The sequence below is a fragment of the Sus scrofa genome, chromosome 1, assembly GCF_000003025.6.
Source record: "Sus scrofa isolate TJ Tabasco breed Duroc chromosome 1, Sscrofa11.1, whole genome shotgun sequence".
Classification (NCBI taxonomy): Eukaryota; Metazoa; Chordata; class Mammalia; order Artiodactyla; family Suidae; genus Sus; species Sus scrofa.
The window spans coordinates 183,809,204-183,830,646 of NC_010443.5; the positions used below are offsets into that span (position 1 = coordinate 183,809,204).

Sequence of the window (21,443 nt, forward strand, 5' to 3'; positions counted from 1 at the left end):
CCTACTGTGTGGCATAATGATATGGTAATACATATGAAAACTGGTACAAGTAGCCATGCTAAAATTATCTAAATAACTGTTACCCTCTATTCCTTGAAAATTTCTCCCATTGTTTTCTCCACCTCATAGACATACAGAATTGTGAGGGATCCTAGGAATCATCTCGTCACCTCCCTCCCAAATACCAGATCACCCCCAACAGTGTTTATCATTTATCCAGTATTTGCTGGAACATTTTTCAAGATGAGGAATTCATTTGTTCAGCTGCTCTCTTTTTACAGTATTCATTATTTCACCCTAGGAACTACACGGAATTAATCCCTCTTTCACACTTTTATAAAACACTTATCTACAGATTAGGTCTCCAGTTCTCTCACTCCTTTACTCAATACTATTGAACATGTCTTTTTGTCTTTCAATTCCACATTGAGCTGCCCAAAGCAGTCATTTGTAGACAGGAATCATATAGTGAGTCAAGGCCATCTGTTGTAAGAGACATCAGTGGTTTCAGGGCCATGGCTTTCTCAGCTCCTAGAGGTCATAGATGTGGCCAGTGGTCTAAGGCACTTTCACGAGGCAAAGTAAAGTTCACATCAACCCTTAGTTTTTAATCATATAATTACCACTAAGTTTTACTTTTCCTCTCACTCTTCTTGCTCTGATGAACTACTTTAATTTCATTAGGGGATACTTTAAAACAATTACTACCACTGCATGGGAACTTAGACCAGAGAGCCAGCATGTACCATAATATAAAATCAATATTTTACTTTTTTGTCTTTGTCTTTTCTACGGCTGCACCCGTGGCATATGAAGGTTCCCAGGCTAGGGGTCCAACTGGAGCTGTTGCAGCCGGCCTATGCCACAGCCACAGCCACACCAGATCTGAGCCGCATCTGTGACCTACACCACAGCTCACAGCAATGCTTGATCCTTAACCCACTGAGTGAGGCCAGGGATCACACCCGCAACCTCATGGTTCCTAGTCGGATTCGTTTCTGCTGCAAGCCATGACAGGAACTCCTAAAATCAGTATTTTAATACTTTTATATAAACAGTGCTTCTAGAACTTAAGATTTTATAAGACTATTAAAGAAGATGGGAGAATCACACATCCCTGGGGTTTCTTACCCAAGATAATAAATGCCAAGAGTTATAACAAGAAAGTTATTTTTCTTTTAAGTACAGGCTATAATAAGATTGATATTCCTCATGATTTTGGTATTATAACCAAACGCAATTTATTTATTTATTTATTTATTTTTTGTCTTTTTCCTATTTCTGTGGGCCGCTCCCGCGGCATATGGAGGTTCCCAGGCTAGGGGTCTAATCGGAGCTGTAGCCACTGGCCTACGCCAGAGCCACAGCAACGCGGGATCCAAGCCGCGTCTGCAACCTACACCACAGCTCACGGCAACGCCGGATCGTTAACGCACTGAGCAAGGGCAGGGACCGAACCCGCAACCTCATGGTTCCTAGTCGGATTCATTAACCACTGTGCCACGATGGGAACTCCCCAAATGCAATTTAAAATCACATTATTCCATTAAACAATCACTGAAATTGACATTATCAAATCTTATATTAGCTTTCTCCCAATATAAATGTAGAGCTTGAATAATTAAGACAGTGGAGGAAAAATATTGGCATGGACCAATTAAATCCTTTAATAACCAACTGAATTTCCAAAGTACAGGCATCTCTTAATTTCCACTGAAAGTGCTCATTAAGCCTTCCACATTGAAAACTACTTTAATACTAAATGTAAGGAAAAACCTCAATTATCCCATAACAAAGAAATATGGGATATAACTACTCAAATATAATTATCCAATTAAGTTTAATAACATGAAATTCCAACATTCTTGTTAAAGTATTTTCTCTGGTTAACCTGCAGGACAGCCCTCAAAACAACAGAGGAGGGGGAGGCAGCGACCAGCTAGAGTCCTGGTCACACATAAGGTCACACATATTGCTGAAAGAGAATCAACACACAGACTCATCCATTATCCATAAATTACACAAGGAAACATTTGAGACAGTTTTTATTAAATATACAAAAGCAAAATAAAGCAAGCAGTCTCTAAGAAGGGAGGACAACATAAGGGCATTGTCTTTGGACGGTGGTACAGCACCATTAAGGTTAACTTAGATTAACAAAACATGAGCATAGACAGCTAACTATATTCTGTGTCTCCCTTAGTAGTTTTAAGGTCTACCTAGTCATCATTATTCAAATTTTTCCTCCCCAGAATACACAAACATAGTAACCAAATGTTTATTATACTTAGGAAAAGCATTGTACTCTAAAAATTAACTTAGTCTTTTCCATGTCTAGGTGTTCTCTTCATCTCCCACCATGTTCATTAGTAAGACTGAAGTAAGGTAAAACCTTCACTCAAATCCCACACAACACCATACGTGGTTAATACTATTTGCCAAAATCAAGCAGAACAAGCAGCAGAGTTGTTTACTCCTTGTAGACATTTAACTTTAAAACTTAATTTTAATCAAAGTAAAACTGTTCTAAGAAAGCTACTGGACATATCCAGAAACAGAACTCCATTTTCTCCCTTGGCACCACCCCGGAATATTAGTTCAGAACCATCTGCTAAGCTGTAACACTAGTGCCAGACTCATCAGCTGCTGGTCTGACCAGAGATCAATGCCTGATTTCAGCAAAAGAGCTTAAATTATTTGAGATTAACATTGTTGATAGCTTCCTCAAAGGATGAATATGGATACTTTCAGGAACAATGTTGGACAAGGTACTGATATTTTTATCTTTCCCCTTTGAAAGAGCTGTTTTAAAATATTTTAGCTGTCAAATCTTCTTACAATTATACTGTACAACTGAAAGATGCACATTTGGAGTGTTACATGATATAAGTAAATTGGATGTATACTTTTGAATACAGGTTATTTTCATGGGCTTGACATATCACACTGCTAGAATGTAACCACGCCTAAGATGAAAGCCCACTCCCCTGCAAGGTATAAGAAATCCACAGAAGCCATTCTTAGTACTGTGGCAATAATAATCCATGAATACTGTTCATAAATATATAATATGGGGGAAAAGAGAAGTGTTATACCAAGGAAAGTGATTTGCTAGTTTCAAAATGTATCTACATCTCTATTTCTTTCCTATGCAATTATGTGACAAATTTTCAAAATACACACTGTTGATCTGCAGAGCAAAGCAAAGCTCCATGTTTAAAAAATATTTTAAACATTGGAGTTCCCCTCGTGGCGCAGTGGTTAATGAACCCGACTAGGAACCATGAGGTTGCAGGTTCGATCCCTGGCCTTGCTCAGGGGGTTAGGGATCCGGTGTTGCCGTGAGCTGTGGTGTAGGTCTCAGATGCGGCGCTGTGGCTCTGACATAGGCCGGCGTCTACAGCTTTGATTGGACCCCTAGCCTGGGAAGCTCCATATGCTGCGGGAGCGGCCCTAGAAAAAGGCTAAAAGACAACAACAAAAAAAATTTTAAACATTTTAAGTGTCACAATAAATGAGTGGTCCTCAGCTGAAACATACTGAACAGGCTTTTAAAAAGACACATACTGCCATGCATTCTGTTGCTCTGTGTAAGACCATTATCTGGCTATCTGAACTTGACTGGTAGGTTCTGGCCATTCATGGCATAATCCACGTGGCTTCTCAAATGCTTTAGTAGTAAAACCTGATACATGTCAAAAGTAGATTGTCTGGTCATTTCCTATAACTACCTCCTTCCTATGAAAAGTAATTCAAACTTCAAACAAATTGGCAGTTTATGTGCAGCCTGTGACCTAACTCTCCTTTACTCTGGGATAGGGAGTGGGAAGTATCAGTTAAATATTGCGAAAATCATCAGACGTTATTAATAAAATCCAGATTTGGGCATTCAGGAAAGTTTCTACCCCTATACCTCCTTAGCACTACTGGGATATACTGCCATGATACACTATTATTACTTAATAGAAGAGATACTAAATAGACTACACTTGTTATCAAGACTTTAATGTAGGAGAATCTGTAGTACCAACAGCAACAAGGAGTTGCTGATACAGGTATAAACCACATCATGCTACACTAATGGTTTCAGAGTGTTGGAAAGCTCTTAAAGATCAATCAAAACACAGTATAGCAAAAGTAATTTTAACAAGGGAAAAAACAATTCCTAAATAAACAACTGTGGCTGCCCAGGGTGCAGTCTGGCTAAATTGGAAAGGATTACAGACCCAGGCTATGTTTCAGCTGGGCATACAGGACTAAGAGAAACAGGGCTAGGACCACCTAAACCATATTAACAGGAGGAACAAATCAAATTCAGAGCAAGGAAAAGAGCCAGCTGCTTACTGTCAAATACAAATATTATGTTTCTGCTTTCTCTTCTAAGTGACTTAATTTCATAAAACACTGGCAAAGGTAAAGATAAGTAGGTATTAGGACAGCATCCGGGTACCCAATCTTCTAATCACTTACATGCCTAGGAACTAACAACCTACCACTGAGGTGGGTGAATCTCACTGTCAGTCACCTCTGAGGAATCAGCTAACAACTACATATCTAATTTCTGAAGCATGAGAAAGGTGCTTCCACAAATTCCAACCAGTACACCTGGCATTATTAATCCTGGAGAATAAAGGGATGTTTGTTAAAACTCAGAAGACAGCAGGAGCTCATGAAAATACTTTGACAGGAATGAAGAAACAGCTGCCCCACAAAACCTATCTGAAGCCTAGAAGGCTTAGCCAGGTCTCTCATGATCAAAGTACTTGTGAACAAGAAGAGGGGTGCAACACTAGTACAAGTGGGTGGAAAAGAAACTAAATGTTTGCTTATACTCAGACTGTGAGTCCTCAGTGCTAGCAAGGGCTCAATAAACAATATGCTGCATGAACTGATGAACAGTCAGATCCTTCCAGGTCTCCTCCAGACCACAAAATACAGGGGCTTTCAAGCTTCTCTCATGAAACGTTTGACTACCTACCCTCACTCCTCTGGTTCTACCTCCTCCTTCAACATGTTCACCTCCATTACCCTATCAGTAACAGCCACTCCCCCAAAGGTGGAAAGCATTTTTTCACTAGTAGAGAATAAAACATCTAATTCAAGGGGTACTTGGTGTAAGACTTCCATAAACACATCCATAAACTCCCTTGATCATTATGTGAAATTTGTATATACAGTAGTTTTCTTTCTTTGATCTTTTAAGAAACTTTGAACTACTTACACTGTTGTCAATTGCCTCAACTTCCTCATTCTAAATAAAGCACAAGAATGCTTACGAAAACATGCAAGCCATCATGTACCTGCCTTAGCAGCAGCAAAAAAAAAAAAAAGCAACAAATTTTAAGTCATTTAACCTTAAAACCTGCTGTTTCAAAAAGGAAAAAAAATATTTTAAACATTTTAAGTTTCACAATAATTTTTTAAAGTGGTAAGAAAAATGAAGATGCTGTGTCATTAGTGTTTATGAATTTTGCCAAGTGACAAGAGGGTGGGATGTACTTAACCATTTAAAAAAAAAAAAAAATCACCCTTCTCAGATCCAAGCATGGTATTTAAAAACAAAAATAAACCCACAATGTAACACTCTATTATCTTTTTAAAAAACTGACAGTGATGTCTTTATTTGGAATAAGCAAGTTTAAGAAATAGCTATTTGTAATCTTTAAAACAATGCACTGAAAATAAGTCTTAATTTCAGAGTTTTATTGTATTGCACTAAAGGAACAGCAGGACGGTTATACAATGTTCTCTCTCATTCAGTTTTGAAAATCTAAAGTACTTGCAAATTCTTAAGAATACCTTTACCACCAGATTAGAACAATTATGTGTAGTTATTACCAACTTCTTAATAAGTAATGTCTCACAAATTAAAACACATTTAAAAAGCTTTAAATGCATTCTTCACAAGTAAGTCAGCATATATTTTTGTATCTTGTTCAATTATGCTTAAGAATTAAAGCAAGTATATTACTCTGGTGGAAATATGGAAATCTCTCATTCATGCAATATAGGAATAATATTTCAAGTCTAAGGGGGAAAAAACCCCACTCATTTTTTTTTTAATTTATCCATATATAATCACCTACATGATAGATGCGGAAACCCGAAGTTTCCCACAGGTCAGATATATATTTTCAGTTCATCAGAAGCACCTGATATCTACAGCTAATTTATAATTAAATGGCATTTCAGTAAAACCAAAATGAGCCCTATAAGTTCCTAAAAACAAAAGCTTCCAATGGACTAAAGACAGTCAATAATTAATGCAATCATTCAAGGGATTATGGCTGTTCCTTAAGGAGTGCAAGTTCAAACCTGTCCACACCAGAGGTATCATTTTATATTAATTTATATGTAATTCCATTTAAATTCTTTATCCGAGTATAACATATGAAAACAGTCTTTCCACAAGCAAAAAATGTGGAAACATTTAAAAAATAAGGAGTCATTTTTTAAAGTAACTGATCAGATTCCATAGGCTACTCTTGGAAACAGGATCTTGCTGGATAGAATCCCTTCATTTGGTGGCTTTTTGCATGCACTTAACTGGACCAATTCTTCTGAGTGTTGTTCTAAGAGCTCACCAAAACATAGATCATGCTGAAAAGAAGAAAAACGCTATTATTAATTCAAACATTCCTAATTATAAAAAAGTTGAGTCTGCTTTATACAGCAAACTAGTTCACGGTATCACACCATCACAGAAAATGGAAAAATCAATGACAAGTTCACAATGCGATTTTAATCTGCATTTATGGACTTTTGCCTAAGGTAGGCTGGCTCAGTGCATGTGCTGTAGCTGTCCCCTATTTCCTTTCCAATTTTAGCAAGTAGAACGGCACAGCTGAAAGCTTAATGGGGGATCAGAGCTTAAAGAAGCAATCCAAAACAGCACACTGCTCCAGAGCTGTGTCTAAGAATAGGAGTGAGCATCTCCAAGGGCTTACTTCATGCCAGACCTTCTGGGATCCTAAGAGGTAGGGTAGGTACCATCATCATCCCATCTTACAGACAGGAATGACCAATGAAAGGAACTTTCCCACTAGAAAAAAGCTCTAGGCAACAGCAGCAAGGTTAAAAAAGCTAAGGGGACCAATAACCAAAATAAAAAGCAATAACCATGTGATTTAGGCTTAAGGACTGCTGGGCAAGCCTACATGAAGAGCAATGTAGGACAGCCATGGTTCAAAAGCATGACTGTCCAAATGGAAATATAAAGCAATGAGGTGAGCAAACGTGATAGACAATTTAAAACAGAAATGAGGGAGTTCCCATTGTGGCTCAGTGGTAACGAATCCAACTAGTATCCATAAGGATACGGCTTCGATCCCTGGCCTTGCTCAGCAGATTAAGGATCGGGTGCTGCCATGAGCTGTGGTGTAGGTCACAGAGGCAGCTCAGATTCAACCCCTAGCCTGGGAACCTCCATGTGCCACAGGTGCAGCCCTAAAAAAAAAGACAAAAAAAAAAAAAAAAAAAAAAAAAAAAACCCAGAAATGAATGATGTAGTGCCACCATCTCCTGGTGAACATTTTCCCACAATTCCACATCTCCAATTTTATCATTTATTCAATCATTCGTTTTCTTTCAACACATATGCTTTAAGTGCATCCTATATGCCAGCACTGTTCCAATTACTATAGAAACTTAAATAATAAAATTAACAGAAGTTAAAAGGACAACATGGAATTTCACTTTTGAGAACTTTTTCCCTATCTTTGTTTCATGTATGAATGTGTGCAGATACACATAAAGGACATTCATTTTTCACAATCATAACCTCTAAAAGCATAAAAATACATTTTTCATAAATTTCAGCCTAGGACTTCATCCTTTCCATAATGGAAATTTCTATGATGTAAACAAGAAATAGGAATATAAGCCTACCAGTTAATACTGATCACGTTTTCAAGTAATGGGGAAAAGGAAAGGGAACAGAAACTTAATTACTACAATAATTTCATCTAGTACAATTAATTTTCTTCATATTTTGACAATCAGGTGGAAAAGTCCTCCCTAGCTGAATATATATATAAAAAAAAATGAGAAAAGTATACATAGTTTAAACAACAATTAAACTTCACATTTTCCAGTGTCTATTTCTCATTTTAATAAGCAGCCGTTTTACTCCACCTACAGTACACCTAGAACAGTGGCTCTCAACTGGGGCTGATTTGGCTCCATAGGGGGCATCTGGCAACATCTATAGAGACATTTCTGGTTATTATGACTGGAGCAGGGGGATGCTACTGGCACCTAGCGGGTAGAGGCCAGGGATGCTGCTAAACATCCTACAGTGCACAGAACAGCTGCTCACAACAAAGATTTATCCTACCCAACGTATCAACAGTACCAAGGTCAAGAAACTGACCTAAAGCAACAATGACATAAGTCCATCACAGTATAAAGGGAAAGAAATCAATAACTACACCATCCTGTACAACAGAACTGTTTCTTTCATTCATCCCATTTGGATCATGCAACCAGTAAAAGGCAGAGCATACAGTTTATGAAGAATGATAAAGAAAAAATTAAATATAATCTCAAGAGAGACATTGAAGCCAAGCAAAAACTTTTTTGCAAATTCACACAGCCATATCCTCTAAATGCCATGACTCTGCCATAGGGAATAAGGATCATCCTTCACTGACTCTGAAAGTATGGAAGCAGCATCCCTGACCCAACTTTCTGCCTCTGACTGCACACCAGTTGGCTGCCTTGACAAGTACCAGTTTATTCAATGTGTATGAATTTGCTGGCATGCACGGTACCATTACCAGTTACCACCATTGAAGACAATGAGTTATTCTTCAAGTGAGTTTTAAGGTGTCCGTACTATAAAGGCTGCAAATGTTTTAGGCAGCAGAAAAGTGAAATCATATATTTTTTTTAACTTACCCATATAGGTAGTAAAAAAATGCTAGAAGATAAAAAGCTAATTTGCACCATCCTTCTTTCTGACAATAAGCTAGAATATCTGCATTCATGATGGTTGTAGGGTCATAGAGTCCTGGTCCACTCATCACTGGTCTACTCATATACCTGTAATAAACACAGCTGATTAGCCACTCAGAAAGGAAGCTAAGCTTCAGGATGGAAAAGAACATTCTTCTTCTCACTATCTGTTACAATGAGAGGTGGTCCACATAGGGAAGCATACTTTTAGTTCTAGGTGGAGTTCTTTCCTTTTATCACTTTAAAATATAGGAGCCCTAAAGAGAACAGTGCAGTTAAACAAGTCAGATCTGGTCTCCTCTACACTTTCAGAAATCTATGAAAACAGAGTAACTGTAGAAAGGAAGTAAGATTTCTTCTTTCAACTTTTTATTTTAACATAAAGATATTCCAAATGTCCACATTTACCACATGGTTTTATCCTTTTCTGTCCTCTCTAAATATGTGTACATTTTTTTTCTGTACCATTTCAGACACAGTTACAGTTGTGAAACCACTTCACTCCTAAGTACTTCTTCCACATGTATTTCCTAAAATCAAGGGCAATGAGACTTTGGCATGCCTATCCAAAACAAAAAACTATATAGATCAGATATAACTTTTAGAAATTATGATATGAATCTTTTATAAATAACCAAATTTAAAGTCATAATGTAAACATGGAGAAAGTTAGACATGGACTATACATTTTGATTTACATGAAGTCCAAAGATGGACAAAACTAAGCTGCAAGAGATCACTGGTTTTCCTGGAGGGTACAGGGCTAACACACTGGCATGGCACATAAGGGACTCCTGGGCGGTGATTTCACGTGTCAATGCATGTAAAAATCCACTGAGCTGTACACTTCAGACATGCATACATTACTGTAAATTATACCTCACTTTTTTTCTTTTCAAAAATTTTTAATTTAATTTTTTTATATTGGATATACTTCATTTTTTAAAATAATCTTTAAACCTCATAAGCTCCAAAAGAGGTATTAAAATAGCTATTTCTTCGAGTTTCTATGGTGGCTCAGCATTAACAAACCAGACTAGTATCCGAGAGTCCTCAGGTTCAATCCCTGGCCTTGCTCAGTGGGTTAAGGATCCAGTGTTGCCATGAGCTATGTGGTGTAGGTCGAAAACATGGCTCACAGCTAGGATCTGGCATGGCTGTGGCTGTGGTGTAGGCCAGCAGCTGCAACTCCAATTTGACCCCTACAGCCTAAGAACTTCCACATGCCACAGGTGCAGCCCCCCAAAAGACAAACCCACAAAAAACCAACTATTTCTTCATCCATGTGGCTTTAAAAATAAACACCAACTAGTTTTCAGTTTTCTTTTAGGTGACTAGCATGTAAGATAACCATATCAACACAGCATAATTAAAATTTAACTAGGAAAAGTATTAGAAGTGTATCTAAAGATTACCTCCAAATATGATATGCCAAGAGGGGCATATTGAGACCCAAGGTAAGCCACTCTGCAGCACAAAGAAACATGACACAGAAGAAAGCATGGATGAGGTACTCTGGAAGGACAAGCTGGAAGAAAAAATAAGCCAGTTATCGAAATGCCTTGTCATTAAGTCAACTGCTAATTAGGAAAGCAGGTGGCAACTAAGTTTCCATAATGAAAAATCACTGTTTTTTTGAATCAGAAGTGAAAGATGCTATTGAGTTTTATTTCCATATCTAACTTTTGACCAAAAGCAGGACTACAAGCAAACTGACCAGAGAATATAGCTTACACTGAAAGAATAAGATAACTTAAAATTTAAAACCCAAATTCTTATGGCAACAGATTAAAATTGTACAAAGTTACCACCCAGATTGTTCAGTCATTTGCTCATCATTTCGAATACTTTTTCTTTCCATCACTTAAGAATGATAAAAAATACAAAAACAAAGTATCTGTTCACATGCAACATGGTATTTAAAAATTCACAAAAACAAGCTCCCCTTTAGAAGCTTACACATTTTTAGAGTTTTTAACAGAAACCAGGGATGCTACATATACAATATTTAGCAAACCACATCACATTACCACAAAAGTAATTTTTCAATGGAAAGCCAACAGCCAATAATCTCAGCACAGTCAGGGGGGAAAGAACATTAATATGCACAGATGCAAATAAGGCACTTTCTGCAATGTAGGAGGGAAAAGACTGAGATCTGAACCATGAAATTGGAATTCTCCCAGTTCCCAAGCTCCCCCCACTCTACATGACCTCCCTGTTTCTCTCAGCCTCCTTTCTCTCATAAAGTGCTATGGACACAGCAGACCAGAAGAAGCTCAGAACTCAAAAGACACGATACATCTTTTGATAGCAGGTAGTAGTAAGCGAAGAAAAATTAGTTCAAGCAAAATGCTTTTTTATAAAATGCCCAAGAGTTCATGCTTTCCTTTAAATTGTCTTTCTCATCCTAAAGACCTCAGCCTGACTCTGTTAAGTAAAAATACCAAAACCTTTCAAGTTTCAGCCAAAGAGCTCCTTATAAATCACAACTGCAAAGCCGCTTTCTCAAATGTGCCTGCATTGTACAAATTAAAATTATATGAATCCTCAACATCATCAGATCTATTCTGAGGGGAAACTATAGCTGCAGAAATAAATAATACAATTATACTACTATTCAAGCCCATTTTCTAATATTCCCAAATTACTTTTCCCATTCAAAGCTGTAAAGCAAAGTTTTACATTAATACCATTTTAAATAAAATCCCAGTAAAACCAATTAATCTACACCACTAACCAGATATTTTCTACAAATTTAAGCAATATAATAACAAGACAAATTCACATATATATATATAAACATGCAAATAACACAAACTGTTAAGCCAGCATTTAATTAAAATCAAAATTAAACATCTGCAGGAAAACAAGAAAGGGATTTCCTTAGGAAAACCCTTGAAACACAAAGACTACAACCAGGTCAAACAAGAAAAATATACATTGTGTAGGAGTTCCACTAGAGCTGCTATTTATAATACTAGTTTAAATTATGAGACTTCTCTTTAAAATATAATAAACCTATTTTAGCTCTCTAAAGCCAACTGATCTAACAATACAAAACAAATCACCATCCACGTTTTCATCCTTCGCTTCCTGACTAAGGTATGGGGGAGAAAATAATTTCAAAAGCATGATCCCTACTGGTCTTAATATTCTTTAATAAGAGTGATCATCAAGATAATCTGCAATTCTACCGGTTCTAATATGAAACAAATGCCACACTCCCTCCCTTCTCCTCAAAACTTTAGTCCAGAAAATTTTCCTATGCTTTTCTCATAAAGACCAATCTTCTTCAATCATTCTTTAACGACGAAATTTCCCCATAAGTGGCACAAAATGATTCCATTTCGTTCTGTTTGTCTGTTTTGGCCCTGCCTACCTCCTCCTATGGAAGTTCCTGAGCCAGGGATCGAACCTATACCACAGCTGCGACCAGTGCCACAGCTGCGGCAACACCGGATCCTTAACCCACTGAGCCACAAGGGAACTTCCTATTATTCCATTTAGGAACCAACATTTAATCAAAAACTAGTATCCAGAATGGCTGCCTCATGCAAATATGGCTGAAATGATAGTACTTAAACATGCAAATCATAATATTCTCTAGTTAAGGTTCACATCGTTAAAAATAATAGTATTTGTCTTCCCCCATACTTTGGCAGAATTGTCAAAACAAATTTTCAATAGGGAAAACTGTCAGATGCACTGCTATTAAGCCAATTATCGGCACCCTAGTCAAAACACATCTTGTGCTGGTCATGAAACTTCCTTCCATCCACTGCAGCATTAGGATTCCCAAGCACAAATGAAAATTTCTTTCCATTAAAAAAAAAAGCCAAAGATCACATGTTGTATGTTCAGATGAAATTAGTTCCTCTGAAATTTACAGCAAATTAGAAATCTGAGCTTAAAAATTAGGCTGTCTGGGTTCAAATTCTGACTCTACCTTGGCTGTGTGACCTTTGGCAAAGTGATTTAACCTCACCAAGCCTCAGTGTACTCTCCTATTCATGAGTATAATATACCCACCTCAGGACTGTCGTGAGAACCCAAATGAAAAAAACCAGGTAAAGATGGTAGCATAGAGCCTGGCACCCAGGAAAGCCCTCATTTGATTTCAGCTATTATCATCCTCATCATCATTTGGTTATGTGAAGTAATGAAAAGCCAAAGAAGATAGGAAGATAGGCATCAAAAGAAGAAATTTCAGCTTAATTTCTTGGTAACAATTAGTTCAAACAGTAAGTTAAGATGTTTTATAATGAACATTATTACTTTCCAGTGAGAAAGCAGATTCATCTCATATGCTGCTTCACAAGAGGAGAATAACAGTAAGATAATACTTTTAATTGTACCCACATCAAGTCTTACTGTAGCAGTTCTTTAAAGACAAGCTAAGAATCTATTCCATCAGGCCTATTTATCAAAGAAACAAGGATAAAGCAGCAAACTAACTTTAAAGAACCTTTCCAAATAAAATCCCTCTAGCATGCTAGTGCTTTATACCTTTATACAACTAAAGTCTGTACATGTTTTCATCTTCACTAAGTAATTTTTAAAGATGAATTATTATATTCTATTTCTTGAAGACATACCCACTGCTTTCTTACAAACAATTTTTCAGTTTCTGACCAGTTAGGCAAAATCAAACCTACAGGCTAAAGGAGAATCTTCCTAAATGAGTAAACAAAATGAAGTCAAAAACATATAGAAAACTCCTAAGCACCATGGGGCCACATTATAACTAAGTGGAGCAGAACTCAGAACTTAGGGCTGTTTTAGAAACTTGAGTAGATTATACATTAGAAGTAACTATGTAGACATTTGTATACCAATTGTTAATCCACAAAATTCTAACCTGAATCCAAAGGTCAGCATTATTGCAAGATTCTAGAGCCTAACAACAGAGCTATCCACCTAATAGGCACTAAATAAACATCAATGAAAGAGTAAATAAATCCCAGCATAGACAAAACCAAAGACAAAAGTAAATAAGGTACTAAAGACTCCACCTACAGATTACCTGAAGGTAAATCACAACAAGAATAATCTCACCTATGAAATCATTTTAGGTTAGCCAACTTTCAAACACTGCGCCAAATAATTTAATATCAAAGTGCCTATGGCTATAATATTTTTTGAAATGCATGAGCATTTAACAGCTTTCCCTACTTGACTGGGCCAGCAAGCAAACATTTGCATAAAATGTGAAATTTCATGAAATCATAAACCTCAACAGGCATATGAACAAGCACACCGAACAGAACATTTTACAAATACAAATGCCCTTGCCCTCCCCATGAAATGATAGCATTAAAACATTAAACTAAAAAGCAGTACACACCTTTAATGCAATTTTGACTCTTTTAATCTTTTTGACCTTTTCAACTGTCTTTGGCGACAATGTAAAAAGCAGATTGGAAGAATGTTAGTATGACAGCTGACAAGATCACCAGCAGATTAATAATAGTCAGAATAGTCAAGCGGAATAGGAAAAAAAATTTTTTTTTTTTAATTCTGCCTACTTCAGAAAGTATAACATATCATGCTACTGAGAATATTGGCCATTTTCAAATTATGTTAAGTTAAAAACCAAAAACAGTTTAAAAATCTAGGGGAAAATCCTATATTATAACTTACAGGATTCAGGGTATTACACTGGTCTATAGGATTCTTGTAATCAGTCTTCAGCTCATCAAATGCTATAATCTAAAATAAAAATAAAATAGTTAGGACCTCTCACTTTAATAAAAAGCCACAATAAACCTGCCCCATCAAGCAGTAATAGAATAATGTTAATAGGACAAAAGCAGAAGTGTACCAACTTTATATGTACCAATTTATAGTAAACGCAATGTGGTAATTAATAAATAACTAGAATCACATTTACAGAACTGAGAACACTTTTATAGTGTTATCACTAAAATGATCTAATATCACTAAGATAAATACTTCAATTTTCAATTTTTTCAATGCCTCTGCTCAAGTGATTTTCTCTGCTTGAGATGATCTTTCCCCCACCCATAACTATTTATGGAAACTCCTCTTTATCCTAAAAAACACTCTTCCTATGTCAACTCCTCCCTGTAGGTTTCCCTCACTTCCTTGGGCAGAAATAACTGCATGCCTGCCTAATCTCACATAATACATGGCTTCATAATGGCTACCAGGCTGGCACTTCTCATACTGGAGAAGGGGATTTATGTTCAAGTTAGTGTTTCCCCCACTAGACTATGTGCCTTCAAGGTAAAGTGTTTTTAATCATCTGTGCATGTCCCTCCTTTGTCACACTATTCAGTGGGACTCTAGAAAGGAACTCGAATGCTTCAATTTGTTCCATTTGTGCCCAAACACATACATTTCAAAGTCCTGCGTCATCTAGAAATTCAAGACATGGCCTCAGAACAGGGGAACACTAAGAGATTATTAAAGTTCAAGGCCAAGACCACTACACAGTAGTGCAGTTTCTGCACAGGACAAAAGGCCCGGTGGGAGCCCAAAGCCATCATGTGTTCCTGCTGCCTGGCACCCTGACATAGACTCTGCACCCAGGGGCTGTATGTATTCAAGAGGGAGGACTTTTCTAATTCTTCTGCCTCAAAAGTCACCTATTCTAATTCCCCTTAAGGCATCACATAGGCAAGAGCAGCCCTGTTCAAGGCCACTGCAAAAGTAATCAATCTGACCTACTTTCGAGTCCTCTGCACATTCCTACCACATATAGGTTCTTTCATTTGATCACCAAACTAAAGACTGAAGACAGGTACGCCCAGGTAAGACCAGCTTCTCATGGGGTGATGACTGAAACAGTTATAAATGTAATAAAGGGAGACAGATCTCATTCACTTAAAATGCATGGCACAAGTAAATCAACTACACTTCAGTATATAAGTAAATAAATACTAAAAATAATACCATTAAAAAAATTGGCAAGAATCAAGAATGTTTTTTGGAGTTCTCTTGTGACTCAGTGGATTGAGGACCCAGCACTGTCACTGCTGCAGCTCAGATCACAGCTGTGGCTCAGGTTCAATTCCTGGCCCAGGAACTTCTGCATGCTACAGGTGTGGCCAAAAATGAAAAAGAAAGAAAGAAAAAAAATGTTTCTTTCCACACTCTAAGAAAAACTGTGGCTTTAACATTTAGGATCACTGAATACAGAACTTCAAAATCAAAATGCACTAAAAATAAAATAGGGGTAACACTTTGTGGTGTTGAGTGTCAATATAAGAAGCCAAAGGCACCAAGTTTATGGGGAAGCTATTTTAGTTGTGATCATTTGCCACTCAAGGGTCAGAGAATTTATCTGCCCTTCATCTGGTGGGTTAGGACTAAAGTTTTTATACATGAGACACTGCTACTCAGTATTACCAATAATCAATGAAGTCATATATTTCTAGCTTTTAATATGTTGCTTTACTTCCCTGTTAAAATTCTTAGCTTCATAAAAAGATGAGGTTTTTTTTTAATTTCTAGAATTGTATAAAATTCATCAACCTGACCTAATTAGAAATTCTAATGAAAAAGAAAAAGAAGGAAAATAATTAAACATTAAAATGTAACCTCCATGAAAGCAAAGATTATTGCCATGTTTACCGCTATCTATGTCCCGGTGTAGAATAGTGCCTTGGCATATACCTAGTGTTCAATCAGTATTTACTGAATGAAAGGAGCGAATAAAGAAAAAAAGGGAAAAAAATAGCTCTATGCTTAAAAAAAAAAAGTTTGTAACTCACCAAAAAGCATTTTCCTTTGCTAATTATCCCTAACACATGGAGTTCCCTTTGTGGCTCATCAACTAACAAATTCAACCAGGATCCATGAGGGTGCAGGTTCAATCCCTGGCCCTGCTCAGTGGGTTAAGGATCCAGCACTGCCGTGAGCTGTGGTGTAGGTCACAGACACAGCTCAGACCCCGAGCTGTTGTGGTTCTGGCGTAGGCCGGCGGCCACAGCTCTGATTAGACCCCTAGCCTGGGAACCTCCATATGCCGCGAGAGCAGCCCTAGAAAAGACAAAAAGAAAAAAGAAAAAGAAAATATATATATATATATATAAATGTGCAATTAGAAGATACTAATTTCTAATTAATTATGGACATTACTAGTCAATTACGTGACATCAGCTGTGATGCACTGCCAGTGCATTTGAGTAATAACCTTTAAGACAACGGCCGTGATTGCAAATGCAATTACTTGCCTATTGTATTTGGCAAGATCCAATTTAATAGCATAGTACAAAACTTGTGCTTTAACTTTTTTTTGACTGGACATTTTCTTTGGGTGATTTCAAAGGATCTTTTAATTTACATGTTGCTGAATGGGTTTCTATTTGAGTGCTATAAGCTAGAGTTTTCAAAACTCTTCTGCAAAAATTCTTTGAAAACTAGTGGTTTTCAAATCTTTTGTGACTATATGTCTGGACAAAGATGTTCACAAAATTTTCCACAAAAGTGCAAAAACAATAAAAATAATTAAATCCCTAAAGATAGCAAACTACATAATTCAAGATACATTTAAATTCAATGAAGGACTTTAGGGAATGATTTCTGCATTTTTAAGCTTTCCAACAAATATATTCTCCCAATTCTATATTCTCCAAAAAGCATCAATCACACGAATTAGGCCTAAACCATCAGCATAAAAAAAAAAATCCTCTATACCATGATTAACTTAAAGAGGATTTTTTTGTGTTGGTCTTTTTTTTTTCTTCTTCTTTGGCTGCCCTTTGTCATATGCAGTTCCCCCAGCCAGGGATCAGATGTGGAGCCACAGTTGCGACCTATGCCGAACATGCAGCAACGCCAGATCCTTTAACCCACTGTGCTGGGCTGGGGATTGAACATGCATCCTGGCACTGCAGAGACACCACCAATCCCAATATACCACAGTGGGAACTCCTTAAAGGGGATTTTTTTTTTTAAATTATACTTGAAATTTCCAAATGAGTCTTCTGACAGATACTTAAACTACCTAAGAAAATAAACTGAAGATTACATAGTTAATAGAAAAATTGAAGCTATATCTTTATTTAGAATTTTCCATTTGTTCCCAAAGGATGCATAATCCTCTGAACTGAGAAATCCCTAAGGATAAAAGCTCTCCACTCATCCCTGAAGAAAATTTTAACTCTAATAGGGCTTAAAATTACCTACTTCACTCAGACACACATTCACTTCAAAGATGAAACTAAATAACCCCTTTTTTAAAAAATGCAGTTCAGGTTTTCCTTAAGCCAAACACAACCTACTTCAAAATGTAAGCCATTCATGACTCTTAAGAATCCCCATCAGCTCCAAAAACAAAGAGTACCCATCAAGTAAGAAGTATTACATCCTCATCTACAGACGGCAAGGAACCACACATTTCAGTTTCATCAGAGGCTTATTAAGGCAGAGCTAGTTTGCATCCCCAATTATCTTATTGTCTTTATTCCACCAAAGAAGAGCCTAAAATGCTCAAGTTATTAGTTCCTACTGACAAGCATTTTGAGGGAGCAGTTACTTAACAGCCCACATAAGCATTCCCCACCACACAAACAGTGCAGTTTTAAATAATTATAAATGTAATCATACTCTTTAGCAAAAGGGAATGGATTTGAGTGTTTTTTTTTGCACAAGATGCTGCTGTCATTTAAATCACTCTGCCTATGTTCCATTAACAAATCCTTGTTATGGGCATGATGAAACCTGACTTAAAATGTTCATGAGCGTGAACATGCTCAATCATTCAAATTAAGACCAATATTCCAGAAAGTAGTAGAATATGGAGGGCAGAACAAATGTAAGATACATTTTTTTTTTCCCACTGTACAGCAAGGGGGTCAGGTTATCCTTACATGTATACATTACAATTATATTTTTCCCCCGTAAGATACATTTTTTAATGAATGATTTCCAAAAGGTTACTTCTAACTTTGCGTTAGAGAAACAGGATCCCTTAAACATTTATTGTAGAACTATTTCACAGGGAATTTACTTGTTCCCAGTAAGGTTGCATTTCTGTCCTGCAACATAACGTGAGTTTAAAAAATAAATAAAACAAAAGTCCTAGAGAAGCTTACGGTTTCTGAACGTTTTCAAAATCAAATTAAAACTACCTCTACTAAATCAAGTTACTCCGAATACAGAAGTGGCTAGGAAAAAGGTCTTTCGAGAAACTGTCAAAGTATGATTTAGGGGGAAAGTTCGGTGATGCAGAGAACAAAGTGATCAATTCAACCTCCATCCAAGTTCACCAGGAAACAAGAATCTGGGGGCGGAGAGAGGGGATGTTTTGCTGGAAGAGCACCCAAGTGCTGACAAGGAGAGTTCGAAATTTATCTAAAGTGGGTTGTAAGTATCTCACTTGGGCCATACTCCCGTGAATTCCCGAAAACAAAGGCAACCGGCATTAAATAACAATAATTCGGCAAGCTTCATCCCCTCTAAATACGTAGCACGCCTCTCCGCGCTCTTGACATTCTCCCGAGAGATGTGGGAAAGCAGGGATGCCGAGCCGGCCAGCAAAGCACTGTCCCGCAGGGCCCGTAGGGACCGCGGCTGCCCCACCCGGCGGGGAAGGAGTAACGGCGCGCGAGGCCTGCGCTGGGACACAGAGGGCGCAGGCAGCCAGCCAAACAACAGAGGCCTCGGCTCCTCCTGGACCTGGAGCCCCCGGCCCGCGGACGGAGGGCGCGCAGACCCCTGCGCGCGCGGCCTGTACCGCCCCGGCCTGGCCCCATCCCCAGCCGTGCGGACCTCCGGGGGCCGTGGCCGCCCCGACCACGGGCCCGGAGCGAGAAGAGCCTGCGCCGCCACCCCGCCCCCTTCCCCCGGCACTGGCTACTCACGTGCCAAATGGCGAAGAAGATGAGCGCTGCAGTAAGCAGCAGCGCCAGCATGTAACAGAAGGCCGCGAACGTGAACGCCATGGCCGGGGAGGAGCAGGGAGCAGCGCCGGCGCCAGCGGAGAAAAGCGGCGCAGGGCCCTCTGGGTAAAACCATTCACTTCCCGCGGCCACAGCCCTCACCGCCGCCGCCGCTGCCGCCGCCACCGCCGCGGCGCCCGCCCTCCTAGTGCGCTTGCGCACCAGCTTCGGAGGAAGGCGCCCTCCGATGGCCGGAGTCGGCCTTGCACAGTGTTAGACAGGGTCCACCTAACCCTAACCCTAACCCCAACCCTAAAAGATTAAAATATAGCGAGTTGATTTCTTTGGACTACTTCGCTCGTTTATTCTTTGAACAAGTATTTCTTCACAAGAGTGCCTAATATTTCCCAGGTACTGTCCTTCTCTGAGATACAAAGATGAGTAAAATAATACTTGCACTGAAAGAAGTTAGCATAGTGCCAGAAATTAATACATAAATAATAAGTCATTACAGAATTATAACCCTGTTAACGGAAGTCGGCAGCATGTTATGAAAGGTTTGAAAAGGCTACCCAGCCCACCCTGGAATGTTCAGGGAAAGATCCATGAAGTAGAAATTTCCCAAGCTGAGCAGAAGTTGTCCAGGCAAAGATAGGTAGGATCAGCTGTCCAAGAAGAAGGTTTAATATGAGCATATGCACAGAGATGAAGAAGAAAAAAGTTCAGGTCTTAGGTGAAACCGCCAAGGCAGTGTGGAGTGTTAGACTCCAGGAGTCATCAAAGGTTTAGATCATAGAGGGCTTTGCTTAAATGCCTGGTTAAGGAGCTCAGACTTCATATCCCATAAGCCCATGTTTTTCAATCTGTTTTACTCACCATTCGCAATTAGACTTTTTCATTGCAACACAGCAGAACATGACCTACACATTGAATTATAGAGAGATGGGCATCTGGATATCAAGACAAAGAAATAGATATTTAACAATCAAAAATTTCACAAGACAGGAGTTCCCATTGTGGCTCAGTGTGTTAAGAACCTGACTAGTATCCATGAGGATGCAGGCTGGATCCCTGGCAGGATCCATCGTTACCGTGAGCTGATGTCGCTTGGATCCTGCATTGCCGTGACTGTGGTGTGGGCCGACAGCTGCAGCTCCAATTCGACCCCTAACCTGGGAACTTCCATATGCCTAGGGGGCGACACTAAAAAGATGAAAAAAAAAATTTTTTTTTTCACAAAACAATGCTAAGGATCCATGAGTACTTGCCCCCCATCCTTTTTTGCTGTGTTGTTTTTAATGTTCTTTGTGACCCACAAAATTGACTCACCACCTGCTAAATGATTGTAGCTGATGGAAGCGGAAATCAGTGAAGGTTTTTAAGCAAGATCTTTAATGGCTTTGCATTAAAGATCTCTCACACCAGCAAATTGTGTAGAAAATGGTTTAGAAGCAGAGTCTTTCCAGGACTGTCCAACAGAACTTTCTGCAATAGTGGAAATTTTCCTTTTTTTTTTTTTTTTTTTTTTTTTTTTTTAGTCTTTCTGCTATTTCCTGGGCTGCTCCTGTGGCACATGGAGGTTCCCAGGCTAGGGGTCGAATCGGAGCTGTAGCCCCCGGGCTACGCCAGAGACACAAC

The 21,443-nt window shown here is 38.4% G+C and overlaps 1 protein-coding gene across 2 annotated transcripts; it reads right to left on the bottom strand.

Annotated features, from left to right (window-relative positions):
- Positions 2,029–20,016, bottom strand: CNIH1 (cornichon homolog (Drosophila)). 2 transcript variants are annotated; one of them, XR_002343947.1, is made up of 6 exons: positions 19,788–20,016; positions 14,599–14,667; positions 10,371–10,483; positions 8,899–9,042; positions 3,800–6,600; positions 2,029–3,495 (listed from the first exon to the last, which is right to left on the bottom strand). XR_002343947.1 is itself a non-coding variant. In NM_001243525.1 (5 exons), the coding sequence occupies exons 1-5, from the start codon at positions 19,866–19,868 to the stop codon at positions 6,573–6,575; spliced, it is 435 nt and encodes a 144-aa protein (NP_001230454.1). In that variant the 5' UTR covers positions 19,869–19,903; the 3' UTR covers positions 5,599–6,572. The 2 variants fall into 2 exon arrangements, 1 of the variants encoding a protein (NP_001230454.1); NM_001243525.1 differs by lacking the exon at positions 2,029–3,495 and having other exon boundaries at positions 5,599–6,600; positions 19,788–19,903.